This window comes from Triturus cristatus, chromosome 7 (assembly GCF_964204655.1).
Source record: "Triturus cristatus chromosome 7, aTriCri1.1, whole genome shotgun sequence".
Taxonomy (NCBI): Eukaryota; Metazoa; Chordata; class Amphibia; order Caudata; family Salamandridae; genus Triturus; species Triturus cristatus.
Window position 1 is genome coordinate 65,387,224 of NC_140590.1, and position 16,384 is coordinate 65,403,607.

The following is a 16,384-nucleotide window of genomic DNA, read 5'->3' on the forward strand; positions in this document are numbered from 1 at the left end:
TTACTGAAGAGGAACTCCCTGGGGTAGGGTAGTTCCCCCCACATTTGAGCTGGAGGGGACACGTGTTAGACCTGGCACCTTGGCGTGAGTTTCCCTTCCACTTTTTTTGCTGATGTGCCTCATGTGTTTTGTTGGTGTTGGCTGCTCAGAGCACTGTGCCACTGCCAATCAGTGCCACAGTACAAGTGCTCCCTTTTGTAAAATGTATACATTGATTGGTGTCCATGTTTGGCTTATTTGGTTTACTATCAGCCCCTAGTAAAGTGCACCAGGAGTGCCAGGGCTTGTAAATACAAATGCTGCTGGTGGGCTTGCAGCACTGGTTGTGCCACCCACGGAAGCGGCCTAGCAAAATGTGTCTAAGGTCTGCCACTGCAGAACCTGCGTGCAGTCTGGTACTGACGCGCTGACTGCACAAGTGCACCCACTTGCCAGTCCCTAAACCTTCCCTTAACTACATATTAGTCACCCCTCTGGTAGGCCCAAGGGCAGGGTGCATTGTAGGTATAAGGTAGGACATGCCCTGATGTGTGTGGCATGTCTTAATCGGGAATTACAGCCATTTTCGTTTTTTTCACTATTGAAGGCTACCTGCTCTCCATAGGCCAGAATGGGCTGCTGGAATTACTACACGCTGTAATCCCAGTGGACTCATAGAGCATGGTAGAAAGTCAAGTTTAGTATGCCTGAACTCAGAATAATAAAATACTTCTTTTAGTAAAGTTTATTTTACTATCCTGTGTTTGTAAATACTACTTTTAGAAAGTTAGTATTTACTGACCTGGCCATTTCAGTCCGCCTCTGCTGTGTGTGTGTGTGCTGCCTAGTTTCAGTGGGGAGCAGGGCTGGGGAATTCCAGGAGAAAGGCTGGCTGCCAGGTGGTGGGTAGAGAGATTACACCAGGATGGGTGGGAGGAGTACACCTTGACTCTGAATAGACCTGTGCTCTGCCCCACAATGCCGGCTCCGCCCCCTGTGGAGCGGCTGATGTCTCTGCCCTGCTGCTGAAAGGAAAGAGCAGAGTCACCACAACAAAGTGCTCCAAAACCGGACTGAGCCAGGCCCAGGCCCCCTGGCGACAAAGAACAAAAGAATTGCTGTATAAAAGAAGGAGCCCTGCTCCTAAGAAATCAGATCCTGTTTGCGCCAAGAAGAAACTCTGCCTGAAGAGAAGGACCTGGAAAAGCTGCATGGAGGAGTACTGTCTCTAAGCCTGAGAGACTGGCCTGTGGTGGGTGCCTTGCTGCTGGAAGGAGAGGAAAAGACTGAAGAAAATACTTTTATTCAACTTGTGCTTTACAAACAATCTCCAAGGGCTTGCTTGTGAACTTTCCCCCTGAACTGCACCCCAGGAACAGTGGGCGCTACCTTTCCCCTGGAAGAAGAGGAAGATGCTGGGGGTGACCCTACAACGCTGACCCCAGAGAACCTGTGTGCCCCATCTCACTGAGCACCGCGACTTCTGGCTGCCCGGGCTGCTGTGAGCACAGTGAAAACCAGCCCGCCTGGTCTGATCAAAGCAAGCAACTGCCCCCTCGAGCAGTAGCTCGCAGTGTGATGAGAGACGACCGGTGTCCAAGCGCCGAGCCTCTGCGACCCTGCGCCGCCGAGACCACTGTAAGGACCCAAGGCACCCTGTTCGCCGTCTGGCCGAAGCCGACAGCACTGCGCCGCTGAGGATTACCCCCGAGCTGCCCCTCCTGCTCCTGACCCCTTCGTTGTGTGCTGAGACGTCCCCGAGCGCCCCACGAAGCATCGCCGTCCACTGAAGAGCTGGGACTGCAACGTGACGTGGGACGCCCCTTGGCGGGACTGCTGAGGCCGCCACGAACATTGCCCCCAAAAAACCAGGTACTGTGTGCTGAAGCGCCCCTGTACGAAGCTTCCTTTGCTTTGTACTGGCATTGTACGGTGCCAGCGCCGCGCTACGCTACTCACGCGTGAAGCGTGAGCTTTGGTACGGTTAGTACCAGGTGTGCGAAGCGTCCCCACGAATGTACGGTCCGTACCAGTGAAAATATATAGGCGTTGCTCACGCAGGAAGCGCGAGGTTCGGCAAGAGGCGTACCGGACTTGTACGACGCGTACCTGCGAGGGTACGGTCCATACGGCTTCAGTCCAGCGTACTCGTGCTCACACGAGAAGCGTGAGAAATGGCACGATGCGTCTAAAACCCCGTACGAAGCGTACCGAAGGCGCTACGAAGCCCACAGACCCCCAAAGAAGCATATTTTAACCTGAAAAGTGCCTTTTAAGAACTGTGGACTCTTTGAAAAGTATTGCAAGTAACTGGAACCCCATTTGGAGTAAAGAACACAGTATTTTTGAAAGCCTGCTTAAAGAAACCTTTTATATAAAGAGTATATTTTTACAAAAATACAGCCTTGTGTCTCTGTGTGGTGGGTTGGTGGTTATTGTGTGGGACATCTTGAATGCTTAACCTAATGCCCTCTGGAATCTAGCCTGACTGCTCGCGCCACGTTACCTAGAGGGTGAGCAGGGGTTATTTTCGCAGAGTAATCCTTCGCCCTGACTTAGAGGAAAGGGTCCCTGCTTGTCGCAAGTGCATACCTGCGCCAACCAGAGACCCCGGATTCTAACAGTATGTATTACTGAACACACCGTACTAGTCTTTTTATGAGGCTAGAGGTCAAAGCACATATGTTACACTTAAAATATCACAGTAAATTAGCACAATATACGTTAGGCCCTAGGGGCGAACCAAACCATATATTAAGAAAGTGGCATAAGAACCACGACTTGACTAGACACATGGCCTAGAGCCTGTCGAATCGCTGAGACCCCATGGAACCACCCAAGGTAGTGACACAGGGGACCCAAGGGGGACGTGTGCAGTGTGAGAACACAGCCGCGAGCTCCGTTAGCTTCTATGGGGAAAGTCGCAGTTAGAATTTTAAAGTTTAAAGACACTTAGAGGTGTACTAGGAACAAACCCTTTTGGACTTAGATGGTTCTAGGGCCAACACCCACTGGAGCACCGGAGTACTAGTGTTACCTAACTCAGGGAAGGCGGGTGCATAGGTGTCAAATTGTGTTGGGTCGCGTCGCCGTTTTTAATGGCGAGTTGCTGCAAAGTGCTGCTGCCGGGAAGAGGAGAAGTGTGCGAAGAGATCCAAGCCTGGTTCGAAGATGTGAAGAACCTGAAAGCAGAGGGGACAGAGTTGCTTCTAGATTTGCTAGAAGAAAGTTGGGGCTAGAGCCCCATGGTGGCAGCAACATTCCTAGTGGTAGAGACAGGTGCCATGACCATAGGAACCTAAGCAAGATTGTCCCTTCCTACCAGAGTAGGGATGACATCCATAAATGGATTACTGCACTGGAAAGGTCCTGTAAAGTTCAGAGGGTCCCCCAGGAGCAGTGGGCAGCAATCTTGTGGCTCTCCTTTGCAGACAAAGGTAGAGATAAGCTCCTCACTATTAGAGAAGAGGATGCTGATGATTACCAAATCTTGAAGAGTGCACCGATTGAAGGGTTTGGCCTAACCACTGAACAATATAGGATAAGATTCAGAGATACCCAAAAGGCACAGAATCAAGACTGGGTGGACTTTGTAGATTGTGCTACTAAGGCTATGGAGGGCTGGTTGCTTGGCAGCAAGGTGTGTGATTTCAAAGGATTGTACAACTTAATTATGAGGGAGCAGATCCTGAATAATTGTCAAAATCAGCTGTTGCATCAGTACCTGGTGGTCTCTGATCTGACCTCTCCCCAAGAATTAGGAAAGAAGGCAGACAAATGGGTCAGGACCAAAAAGAAGCAAGATGCTAAGAACTCTGACAAGGGTGGGTAAAAGGATAAAGACCAGAAGTCTTCTCAAGGTCCCCAAAAATCTGGATCTGGGGGGGAACCTCATCTAACAAAGGAAAAGGCCAAAAGAAACCGTGGTGTAAAATGTGCAACCCTAAAACCCATTGGACAAGTGATTGTACCAAGTCCAAAGACTCAACTCCAGCCACCATTGCCCTTAAGGCAACTGTTCCCCCTAGTCCAGCTACAAGTGGTGGTACTCAGAATAAGGGTGTAGTAGGGTTAACCCTGGGTTCTGAGATGGACTCTGGCCTAGTCAGAGTTCCAACTCAGGCTGTCCTGATTTGTCATGTAAGCATGGATATGTCCTCCTTTGTGAATCCCAGTAACTTGGGCAAATCCAGGCAGCAGCCTTTGATAAATGGAAATGAGGCTTTGCCATTCAGGGACACGGGAGCAAGTTTCTCCATGGTGACAAAAGATCTTGTGGCTCCTGCGCAGATTATACTTGGTGAAATGCACCAAGTGACCAATGCTAGCAATGTCAGGACTGACCATTCCTTGGCAGTTGTTAATTTCTCCTGGGGAGGGGTAACTGGCCTCAAGAAAGTTGTGGTAAGTGCAGATCTCCCTGTTGAATACTTGCTTGGCAATGATCTAGAAATTTCAGCTTGGGCAGAAGTGGAGCTCAGGACACATGCAGAAATGCTAGGAATCCCTGCACATATATTTGCTGTGACCAGGTCACAGGCCAAAATGTCTAAAACTGAACAGGCCCTGGATCCGGAAAGAATGGACCAGGTGCCTCCCAAGAGGAGGAGCAGTAGGGTTAAGGCAGTGCCTTCCCCCCTGACTCAGAGTACAGATCAGTCTCCTGAGGGAGATGATCTTAGTCCTGAAAAGGAACTGTCCCAGAGGAGCTTGAACCTGATCAAGGTGAGTTCTTGGGGACAGAGGGCCCTTGCAGGGCAACTGAATTGCCCCTCTCTTGAACCCCTCAGACAGCAAGCTGCTGCTGAGGCTGCTGGGAATGCTAGTGAAACCCATAGAGTTTATTGGGATGATGGACTCCTATATTCAGAGAGTAGAGACCCCAAGCCTGGTGCCACCAGGAGGTTGGTAATACCTCTGAGGTTTTAGGGCTTTCTATTAACACTAGCCCATTAAATTCCCCTAGCAGGTCACCTGGGCCAAAACAAGACTTGAGACAGATTTGTCCCTCACTTTCATTGGCCCCACATGTCTGAAGACACAAAGGAGTTTTGTCGCTCCTGTGTCACCTGTCAAGCCAATGGGAAGGCAGGTGGAACCACAAAGGTCCCCCTAATACCACTACCTGTGGTGGGGGTCCCCTTTGATAGAGTGGGGATTGATATAGTTGGTCCTATGGATCCTCTGACAGCCTATGTGCACAGATTGATCCTGGTGGTGGTGGACCATGCTACTAGGTACCCAGAAGCTATTCCACTTACTCCTTGCCACCACAGCTCCTGTGGTGGCAAGGGCCCTCTTGGGAGTATTCTCAAGGGTGGGTTTTCCTAAGAAGGTAGTGTCAGACAGAGATGCAAACTTCATGTCTAGTTACTTGACTGCAATGTGGAAGGAGTGTAGATTGAATTACAAATTCACCACACCCTATCACCCACAATGCAATGGTTTAGTTGAAAGGTTCAACGAAACCTTGAAGGGCATGATCAAAGGTCTCCCAGAAAAGCTTAGGAGCAGATGAGACATACTTTTGCCCTGCTTATTATTTGCCTACAGGGAGGTTCCTCAAAAGTGGGTTGGTTACAGCCCTTTTGAACTTTTGTTTGGACATCCTGTTAGGGGTCCATTGTGTCTGGTGAAAGAGGGATGGGAGTTACCTCTCAAACCCCCTAAACAGGACATAGTGGACTATGTACTTGGTCTCCGCTCCAGAAGGGCAGAGTATATGAAAAAGGCAACTAAAAACCTTGAGGCTAGCCAGGAATTGCAAGAGGCCTGGCATAACCAAAAGGCTGTGCTGACTGTTCACCAGCCAGGGCAGAAAGTATGGGTGTTGGAGACTGTGGCCCCAGCAGCCCTCCAAGATAAGTGGAGTGGCCCCCATACCATTGTTGAACAGTAGGGAGAGGTTACCTACTTGGTAGACCTTGGAACTCCCAGGAGTCCCCATAGGGTACTCCATGTCAACAGATTGAAACCATATGTTTACAGGGAAGACATGGGTTTGCTCATGGCTACTGATGAGGGACAGGAGGAAGAGAGTGATCCACTCCCTGACCTGCTCTCTCACAACCCTGATGATGGACCAGTAGATGGTGTAGCTGTAGGACAGTAGGGTCTGCTTCTTATGGTTATCCCAACTGTTTGCTGATGTTTCACTGTTTATTTACTTTAGTCTGGCTGGGGCCCTGCTATCCAGAACACCAGCCTAGCTGCTTCCTCTCTAAATTGATTCCATGTACCTTAGGTACACCACAGATTGGATTCTGGGGTGCCCCTAGTATTTTGTATACTATGTACCCAGGGCATAGTTACCCCAGGTAGTATGCCATCCCTGGGAAGCCCTCCAAAATTACACCACAGGACTGCTACAGCAGCCTGAGTAAGGTGGTGCATGCACCCCTTACAGAAATATAGGTTCACTATATCTCACCCTATCACTGCAGATATAAACCTATCAGTCACCCCTATGGCAGGCCTTATTAATCCTGAAGGCAGGGTGCTTGATTTTATGTGAGAGGGAGCCCCTGCATGAGCAGAGACCCTCTCTAACCTTCGGAATCTATTCTCCAGGGTTGTCTGTGATGCAGCCTGACCATGTAGTCTTAAGTGCATTATAACCTTGCGGTAAATGCTAACTTTGGAATGGCTGCACAGAAACATGTTGTGTTTGGTGTCAAACGCCTGGGAATCATATCCCCACACCAGTAACTGGTGTGGGAGTATGATCCCACCCTTCTAGAGGGAGAGACATTATAGCACCGGTATAGCACTGGCATCACAAAATGGATGCTGCAGCCACAGACACAAGTCTGGCCTCCTGCTGCTGGACGAAACTCCAGCAGGGGGGCCTGGAAAATAGGTTTCCTGTCACACGGAGGTGTAACCACCTCCCAGACAGGCCTTAGTTGATTGGGGCTGGGTGGATGCACTCCAGAAGTGTTTTGAAGTCTGCACTGGGGGCACATTTGGTGTCCCTGTGCATAGTCCAGCTCACACCGGTTGCAGGGGCTACCAGCCCCTGCTCTGGTGCGAAATTGGACAAAGGAAATGGGTGTAGCCACCCCTCTTTCCAAACCCTCCCAAATGAGGGTCCCTAGAGCTAGTCCAACCCCTTCCTTGGGTTTAAGATAGGAACCCCTGGCAACAGGACTTTAGATTTCCATGGACGAAACTCTGATACTGAATCCTGGACCTTCGACGATCTGCACGACGCCAGATGACTGAAGAATCTCCATTGGAGTAAAGGAGTTCCTCCACTGCAAGGCAGGCATCAACAACGCATCTGACCGGTTTGCATCTCCAAAGCTCCCGCCGGACTCCGAAGACTTTGCAATACAGGAGGTAGGTTTCCAGACTTCCTAGAGGCTGACCCGAGACCCCAGCAAAGCGGAGACCCGTAGCCCTCGTGGGTACCATGGAACTGGAACCCCTGGACACCGTGCACATTTGCAAGTGGATATGCTTCTTGTTGATTCTCTAGGCTGTGCTTTGGGTTACTTGTAGCCCTGACCCCGAGCAGTGACTTCACCGAAGATTGTTGGGCTACCCTCTCCGAGTGACCCGTGGGCCGCACTTTTGTGATTCCTCTCAAGGTCCCTTCGCTATTCCTTGTCCATCGAGTTGTGGGTCCCTGAGAAGGGTAACTGTACTTTAATTGGGCTTCCCTGGTTGCTCCAGACGTGCCCTGACTCTCCATTGCTTGGGGAATCCCCTGGACCTTGCTGGTCCACACCGAAGCATTTCTTCTCTTTCTGCGTGGGTTGCTGTTGCCAAGGCTTGTTGTGTCCAATCCGGGCACCAACACAGCAGTACTTGACACCCTTCGTGGGACAGCTCGAATCCAGCTCCTAGTTGTCGTCGACGCCTCCTGGTACTTGTGGCTGAAGAGTCAAGCTTCACCTCCTCTCACCTGAAACAACCGACATCGGTGGGCATTCGTCTATCGTGCCCCTGGCCCTCTGCTTTCAGGTTCTTCACATCTTCGATCCAGGCTTGGATCTCTTCGGACACTTCTCCTCTGCCCGGCAGCAGCACTTTGCTGCAACTCGCCATTGAAAACGATGACGCGACCCGACACCATTTGACACCTATACACCCGGCTTCCCTGGGTTAGGTAATACGAGTACTCCGGTGTTCCCGTGGGTGTTGGCCCTAGAACCATCTAAGTCCAAAACGGTTTGTTCCCAGTCCACTTCTAAGCATCCTTTAACTTTAAAATTCCAACGAGACTTTCCCCATAGAACCTAACGAGAGCTCGTGGCTGTGTTCTCACACTGCACACGGCCCCCGTGGGTCCCCTGCGTCCCTACCTTGGTCGGTTCCTTGGGGTCCCAGCGATTCTACAGGCTCTAGGCCTTCTGTCTAGCCAAAATGTGGTTCTTATACCACTTTATTAATATATGGCTTGGTACGCCCCTAGGGCAAAACGTATATTGTGCTAATTTACTGTGTTATTTTAAGTGTAACTTGTGTACTTCGACCTCTAAATTCATAAAGAGACTAGGGGGTGTGTTCTAGAATAAATACATATATTTTATATATATACCTGGTGTGGATCTCCTTTCATTTAGCCATTCAAGAGATTATAGACTGGTAAAACAAGCTGCTTTACATTCCTTCAAGACTTAGCCGAAAGGCTGCTCTCCATAGCTACCACTAGGATAGCTTTCAATAAAGGTTGTCTTTAACCTATCATCAATAAGGGGTTGTTTGGACTGATTCAAGGTGCCCACTAGAACTAGTGGACAGCATATACCAGGCCAACTTCTCCAAGGCACCGCAGCCCTACCCTGCTGCACTGCACCCCTGAACTCACAGCTCTACTGAGGCACCGCAGCCCTACCCTGCTGCACTGCTCCCCTGAACTCACAGCTCTACCGAGGCACCTCAGCCCTACCCTGCTGCACTGCACCCCTGAACTCAGAGCTCTACTGAGGCACCACAGCCTTACCCTGCAGCACTGCACCCCTGAACTCACAGCTTTACTGAGGCACCTCAGCCCTAACTTGCTGCACTGTACCATTGAACGCACAGCTCTACTGAGGCACCACAGCCCTACCCTGATGCACTGCACCCCTCAACTCACAGCTGTACGGAGGCACCTCAGCCCTATCCTACATCACTGCAGCCCTGAACTCACAGCTCTACTGAGGCACCTCAGCCCTACCCTGCTGCACTGTACCCCTGAACTCACAGCTCTACTGAGGCACTGCAGCCCTTCCCTGCTGCACTGCTCCCCTGAACTCACAGCTCTATTGAGGGACCGCAGCCCTACCCTGCTGCACTGCACCCCTGAACTCACACCTCTACCGAGGCACCGCAAACCCTAACCTGCTGCACTGCACCCCTGAACTCACAGCTCTACTGAGGCACCTCAGCCCTACCCTTCATCACTGCTCCCCTGATCTCACAGCTCTACTGAGGCCCTGCACCCTTACCCTGCTGCACTGCTCACCTGAACTCACAGCTCTACTAAGGCACGGCAGCCCTACTCTGCAGCACTGTTCCTCTGAACTCACAGCTCTACGGAGGCACCGCAGGCCTACCCTACTGCACTGAACCCCTGGACTCACAGCTCTACTGAGGCACCTCAGCCCTCTCCCCTGATCTCACAGCTCTACTGAGGCACCGCACCCTTACCCTCCTGCACTGCTCACCTGAACTCACAGCTCTACGGAGGCACCGCAGGCCTACCCTGCTGCACTGCTGCACTGCTCCCCTGAACTCACAGCTCTACTGAGGCACCACAGCCCTGCTCTGCTGCGCTCCACCCCTGAACTCACAGCTCTACTGAGGCACCGCAGCCCTACCCTGCTGCACTGCACCCCTGAACTTACAGCTCTACTGAGGCACTGCAGCTCTTCCCTGCTGCACTGCTCCCCTGAACTCACAGCTCTACTGAGGCACCTCAGCTCTACCCTGCAGCACTGCACCCCTGAACTCACAGCTCTACTAAGGCACCTCAGCTCTACCCTCCTGCGCTGCACCCATGAACTCACAGCTCTACTGCGGCACCACAGCCCTACCCTGCGGCAATGCTCCCCTGAGCTCACAGCTCTACTGAGGCGCCGTAGCCCTACCCTGCTGTGCTGCATTCCTGAACTCACAGCTCTACTGAGGTACCGCAGCCCTACCCTGCAGCACTGCACCCCTGCTTTCTCCAAGCTAGAACTCACAGCTCGACTGAGGCACTGCTGCCCTATCCTGCTGCACTGCACCCCTGAACTCACTGCTCGACTGACGCACCTCAGCGATTCCCTTCGGCACTACTCCCCTGATCTCACAGCTCTACTGAGGCACCGTAGCACTACCCTGCGGCAGTGCACTCCTGAACTCACAGCTCTACTGATGCACTGCAGCCCCACCCAGCTACACTGCTCCCCTGAAATCACAGCTCGACTGACGCACCTCAGCCCTACCCTGCAGCAGTGCACCCCTGAACTCACTGTTCAACTGAGACGCCGCAGTCCTACGCTGCTGCACTGCACCCCTGAACTCACAGTTCAACTGAGGCACCGCAGCCCTACCCTGCAGCACTGCTCCCCTGCACTCACAGCTCTACTGAGGCATCGCCGCCCTACCCTGCAGCACTGCACCCCTGAACTCACAGTTCTACTGAGGCACCACAGCCCTACCCTGCTGCGCTGCACCCCTGAACTCACAGCTCTCCTGAGGCACCGCAGCCCTACCCTGCTGCACTGCACCCCTGAACTCACAGATCTACAGTCACTGCAGCCCTACCCTGCTGCACTGCACCCCTGAACTCACAGCTCTACAGAGTCACTGCAGCCCTACCCTGCTGCACTGCAGTCCTGAACTCACAGCACTAAAGAGGCACCGCAAACCCTACCCTGCTGCAGTGCACCCCTGAACTCACAGCTCTACTGAGGCACCGCATCCCTACCCTGCGGCACTGCACCCCTGAACTCACAGCTCTACTGAGGCACAGCAGTCCTACCCTGCAGCACTGCACCCCTGGACTCATAGCTTTACTGAGGCACCCGGCCCTACCCTGCTGCGCTGCACCCCTGAACTCACAGCTCTACTGAGGCACTGCAGCCCTACCCTGCTGCACTTCTCCCCTGAACTCACAGCTCTACTGAGGCACCGCAGCCCTACCCTGCTGCGCTGTACCCCTGAACTCACAGCTCTACTGAGGCAGCGTAGCCCTACCCTGCTGCGCTGCTCCCCTGAACTCACACCTCTACAGAGGCACCACAGCCCTACCCTGCTGCACTGCACTCCTGAACTCACAGCTCTAGTGAAGCACCACAGTCCTACCCTGCTGCACTACAGTCCTGTACTCACAGCTCTACTGAGGCACCGCCGCCCTACCCTTCTGCACTGCACCCCTGCACTCACAGCTCTACTGAGGCATCGCCGCCCTACCCTGCAGCACTGCACCCCTGAACTCACAGCTCTACTGAGGCACCACAGCCCTACCCTGCTGCACTGCACCCCTGAACTCACAGACCTACAGTCACTGCAGTCCTACCCTGCTGCACTGCACCCCTGAACTCACAGCTCTACAGAGTCACTGCAGCCCTACCCTGCTGCACTGCAGTCCTGAGCTCACAGCACTACAGAGGCACCACAAACCCTACCCTGCTGCACTGCACCCCTGAACTCACAGCTCTACTGAGGCACCGCATCCCTACCTTGCGGCACTGCACCCCTGAACTCACAGCTCTACTGAGGCACAGCAGTCCTACCCTGCAGCACTGCACCCCCGAACTGACAGCTCTACTGAGGCACCTCAGCCCTACCCTGCAGCACTTCTCCCCTCAACTCACAGCTCTACTGAGGCATCACAGCCCTACCCTGCAGCACTGCTCCCCTGAACTCATAGCTTTTCTGAGGCACCCGGCCCTACCCTGCTGCGCTGCACCCCTGAACTCACAGCTCTACTAAGGCACCGCAGGCCTACCCTGCCGCACTGCTGCCCTGAACTCACAGCTCTACTGAGGCACCGCAGCCCTATCCTGCTGCGCTGTACCCCTGAACTCACAGCTCTCCTGAGGCACCGCAGCCCTACCCTGCTGCACTGCACCCCTGAACTCACAGATCTACAGTCACTGCAGTCCTACCCTGCTGCACTGCACCCCTGAACTCACAGCTCTACAGAGTCACTGCAGCCCTACCCTGCTGCACTGCAGTCCTGAACTCACAGCACTACAGAGGCACCGCAAACCCTACCCTGCTGCACTGCACCCCTGAACTCACAGCTCTACTGAGGCACCGCATCCCTACCCTGCGGCACTGCACCCCTGAACTCACAGCTCTACTGAGGCACAGCAGTCCTACCCTGCAGCACTGCACCCCCGAACTGACAGCTCTACTGAGGCACCTCAGCCCTACCCTGCAGCACTTCTCCCCTCAACTCACAGCTCTACTGAGGCATCACAGCCCTACCCTGCAGCACTGCTCCCCTGAACTCATAGCTTTACTGAGGCGCCCGGCCCTACCCTGCTGCGCTGCACCCCTGAACTCACAGCTCTACTAAGGTACCGCAGGCCTACCCTGCCGCACTGCTGCCCTGAACTCACAGCTCTACTGAGGCACCGCAGCCCTACCCTGCTGCGCTGTACCCCTGAACTCACAGCTCTACTGAGGCAGCGCAGCCCTACCCTGCTGCGCTGCACCCCTGAACTCACACCTCTACAGAGGCACCACAGCCCTACCCTGCTACACTGCACCCCTGAACTCACAGCTCTAGTGAAGCACCGCAGTCCTACCCTGCTGCACTACAGTCCTGTACTCACAGCTCTACTGAGGCACCGCCGCCCTACCCTTCTGCACTGCACCCCTAAACTCACAGCTCTAGTGAAGCACCGCAGTCCTAACCTGCTGCACTGCAGTCCTGTACTCACAGCTCTACTGAGGCACTGCCGCCCTACCCTGCAGCACTGCACCCCTGAACTCACATCTCTACTTACGCACCGCAGCCCTACCCTGCTGCGCTGGACCCTTGAACTCACAGCTCGACAGACGCACCGCAGCCCTAAGCCTGCTGCGCTGCACCCCTGAACTCATAGTTCTACTGAGGCACCTCAGCCCTACCCTTCGTCACTTCTCCCCTGATCTCACAGCTCTACTGAGGCACCACAGCCCTACCCTGCAGCACTGCACCCCTGAACTCACAGCTCAACAGACGCACCGCAGCCCTAACCCTGCTGCACTGCACCCCTGAACTCCTAGCTCTACTGAGGCACCTCAGCCCTACCCTTCGTCACTGCTCCCCTGAACTCACAGCTCTACTGAGGCCCCACACCCTTACCCAGCTGCACTGCTCACCTGAACTCACAGCTGTACTGCGGCACCGCAGCCCTACCCTGCTGCGTTGCACCCCAGAACTCACAGCTGTACTGAGGCATCGGAAACCCTACCCTGCCGCACTGCACCCCTGAACTCCCAGCTCTACTGAGGCTCCGCAGCCCTACCCTGCTGCATTGCGCCCTGAACTCACAGCTCTACTGAGGCACCTCAGCCCTACGCTGCTGCACAACTCCACTGATCTCACAGCTCTACTGAGGCACTGCAGCCCTACCCTGCTGCACTGCACCCCTGAACTCACAGCTCTACTGAGGCTTCGCAGCCCTACCCTGCTGCACTGCTCCCCTGAACTCACAGCTCTACAGAGGCACCGCAGCCCTACCCTGCGGCACTGCTCCCCTAAACTCACAGCTCTACAGAGGCACCGCAGCCCTACCCTGCTGTACTGCTCCATTGAACTCACAGCTCTACTGAGGCACTGCAGCCCTACCCTGCTGCACTGCACCCCTGAACTCACAGCCCTGCTGAGGCACCACAGCCCTACCCTGCTGCACTGCACCCCTGAATTCACAGCTCTACTGAGGCACCGCAACCCTACCCTGCGGCACTGCACCCCTGAACTCACAGCTCTACTGAGGCACCTCAGCCCTACGCTGCTGCACAGCTCCACTGAACTTACAGCTCTGCCAGTGCACGTCAGTACCCATTTGACCCCAATAGAGACACCCAACCCCAGCTGTGCTGGTGCTCCTCAGCTTGATCTTCAGCTCTCAGCGCTAAGGTTCACAAGCATCTCCTTAGATGCACCTCAGTCCCGACCGGCAGCCATCACAGCAGGAGCCGAAAGACACCTCTGAGCAGGACACCCCGGTGATTGTTCACTGCTGCACCAGTGCACAGTCACCTCTTCACCGTGATGCACCGTTACCTACTTCAACCTCAGTTACTATGGATGCACATCTGCCCACTTCAACCTCAGTTACTATGGATGCACATCTGCCCACTTCAACCTCAGTTACTATGGATGCACATCTGCCCACTTCAACCTCAGTTACTATGGATGCACATCTGCCTACTTCAACCTCAGTTACTATGGATGCACATCTGCCTACTTCAACCTCAGTTACTATGGATGCACATCTGCCTACTTCAACCTCAGTTACTATGGATGCACATCTGCCCACTTCAACCTCAGTTACTATGGATGCACATCTGCCCACTTCAACCTCAGTTACTATGGATGCACATCTGCCCACTTCAACCTCAGTTACTATGGATGCACATCTGCCCACTTCAACCTCAGTTACTATGGATGCACATCTGCCCACTTCAACCTCAGTTACTATGGATGCACATCTGGCCACTTCAACCTCAGTTACTATGGATGCACATCTTCCTACTTCAACCTCAGTTACTATGGATGCACATCTGCCTACTTCAACCTCAGTTACTATGGATGCACATCTGCCTACTTCAACCTCAGTTACTATGGATGCACATCTTCCTACTTTAACCTCAGTTACTATGGATGCACATCTGCCTACTTCAACCTCAGTTACTATGGATGCACATCTGCCTACTTCAACCTCAGTTACTATGGATGCACATCTGCCTACTTCAACCACAGTTACTATGGATGCACATCTGCCTACTTGGACCACAGTACTCTTGTGCAATGTCACACTTGTACCATGCTCTTTTCCAGTTTTGCACACTTGTACTGTTGCACAGTTGCAATATTGCTCCACAAATGTTTACTTTAGGTCTTGCACAGTTACATCTTTCACCAGTGCCACAGTTGCACGTTTGCACTAGCAGTACGTACCATTGATTTTGACAGTGGTGATACTCATGCACAGATCCTGCACCCCGGTGCAGTGCATGATGGGCAGGTTCGGTGACGAGCAGGAGGTGGGGTCCCCTGTGCAGACCGCGCAGTCCGTCTGGCTCACCGTGGCTTTGGCTGCAGAAAGGAAACATTGTTTACTAGGAGAGCTGTCAAAAGAGAGCTGTGGTAAGAGAGTTGTCATAAGAAAGCAGTTCTAATAGAGCTGTGGTAAGATAGCTGTGCCAATATGGCTGCTATCAGAGAGCTTCCCAAAGCAAAAAGAGATGTCCTACGAGAACTATGCTAAGAGAGCTGTGCTAAGGAGCAGATCTAAAAGAGACGTCCTACTAGAGCTATGCTAAGAGAGCTGTGCTAAACAAGCAGTGCTGAGAGAGCTAGGCTAAGAGAGCTGCCCTAAGGGAGCAGTTCTAAGCAAGCAGTGGTAAGAGAGCTGTACTAAACGAGCTGTGCTAAGCAAGCTGTGCTGAGAGAGCTGTGCTAAGAGAGCTGCCCTAAGGGAGCAGGGCTGTGCTATCAGTGGTAAGAGAGCTGTACTAAGCGAGCTGTGCTAAGCAAGCAGTACTGAGAGAGCTGTGCTAAGTGAGCTGCCCTAAGGGAGCAGTTCTAAGCAAGCAGTGGTAAGAGAGCTGTACTAAGCGAGCTGTGCTAAGCAAGCTGTGCTGAGAGAGCTGTGCTAAGAGAGCTGCCCTAAGGGAGCAGTTCTAAGCAAGCAGTGGTAAGAGAGCTGTACTAAGCGAGCTGTGCTAAGCAAGCAATGCTGAGAGAGCTATGCTAAGAGAGCTGTCCTAATGGAGCAGTTCTAAGCAAGCAGTGGTAAGAGAGCTGTACTAAGAGAGCAGTGCTAAGCAAGCAATGCTGAGAGAGCTGTGCTAAGAGTGCTGCCCTAAGGGAGCAGGGCTGCGCTATCAGTGGTAAGAGAGCTGTACTAAGCGAGCTGTGCTAAGCAAGCTGTGCTGAGAGAGCTGTGCTAAGAGAGCTGTCCTAAGGGAGCAGTTCTAAGCAAGCAGTGGTAAGAGAGCTGTACTAAGCGAGCTGTGCTAAGCAAGCAGTGCTGAGAGAGCTATACTAAGAGTACTGCCTTAAGAGAGCAGGGCTGCGCTATCAGTGGTAAGAGAGCTGTGGTAAGAGAGCTGTACTAAGCGAGCTGTGCTAAGCAAGCTGTGCTGAGAGAGCTGTGCTAAGAGAGCTGTCCTAAGGGAGCAGTTCTAAGCAAGCAGTGGTAAGAGAGCTGTACTAAGCGAGCTGTGCTAAGCAAGCAGTGCTGAGAGAGCTGTGCTAAGAGTA

At 53.2% G+C, this 16,384-nt stretch overlaps 1 protein-coding gene across 2 annotated transcripts in view; it reads right to left on the minus strand.

Annotated features, from left to right (window-relative positions):
- The window catches only part of LOC146808829 (urokinase plasminogen activator surface receptor-like), a 644,273-nt gene that overhangs the window by 104,155 nt on the left and 523,734 nt on the right, over positions 1-16,384 (minus strand). For both annotated transcript variants that reach the window (XM_085615653.1, XM_085615652.1), the window contains exon 4: positions 15,077-15,214. In XM_085615653.1, the coding sequence (XP_085471779.1) occupies positions 15,077-15,214 (138 nt within the window). The remainder of the gene's footprint in view (positions 1-15,076; positions 15,215-16,384) is intronic.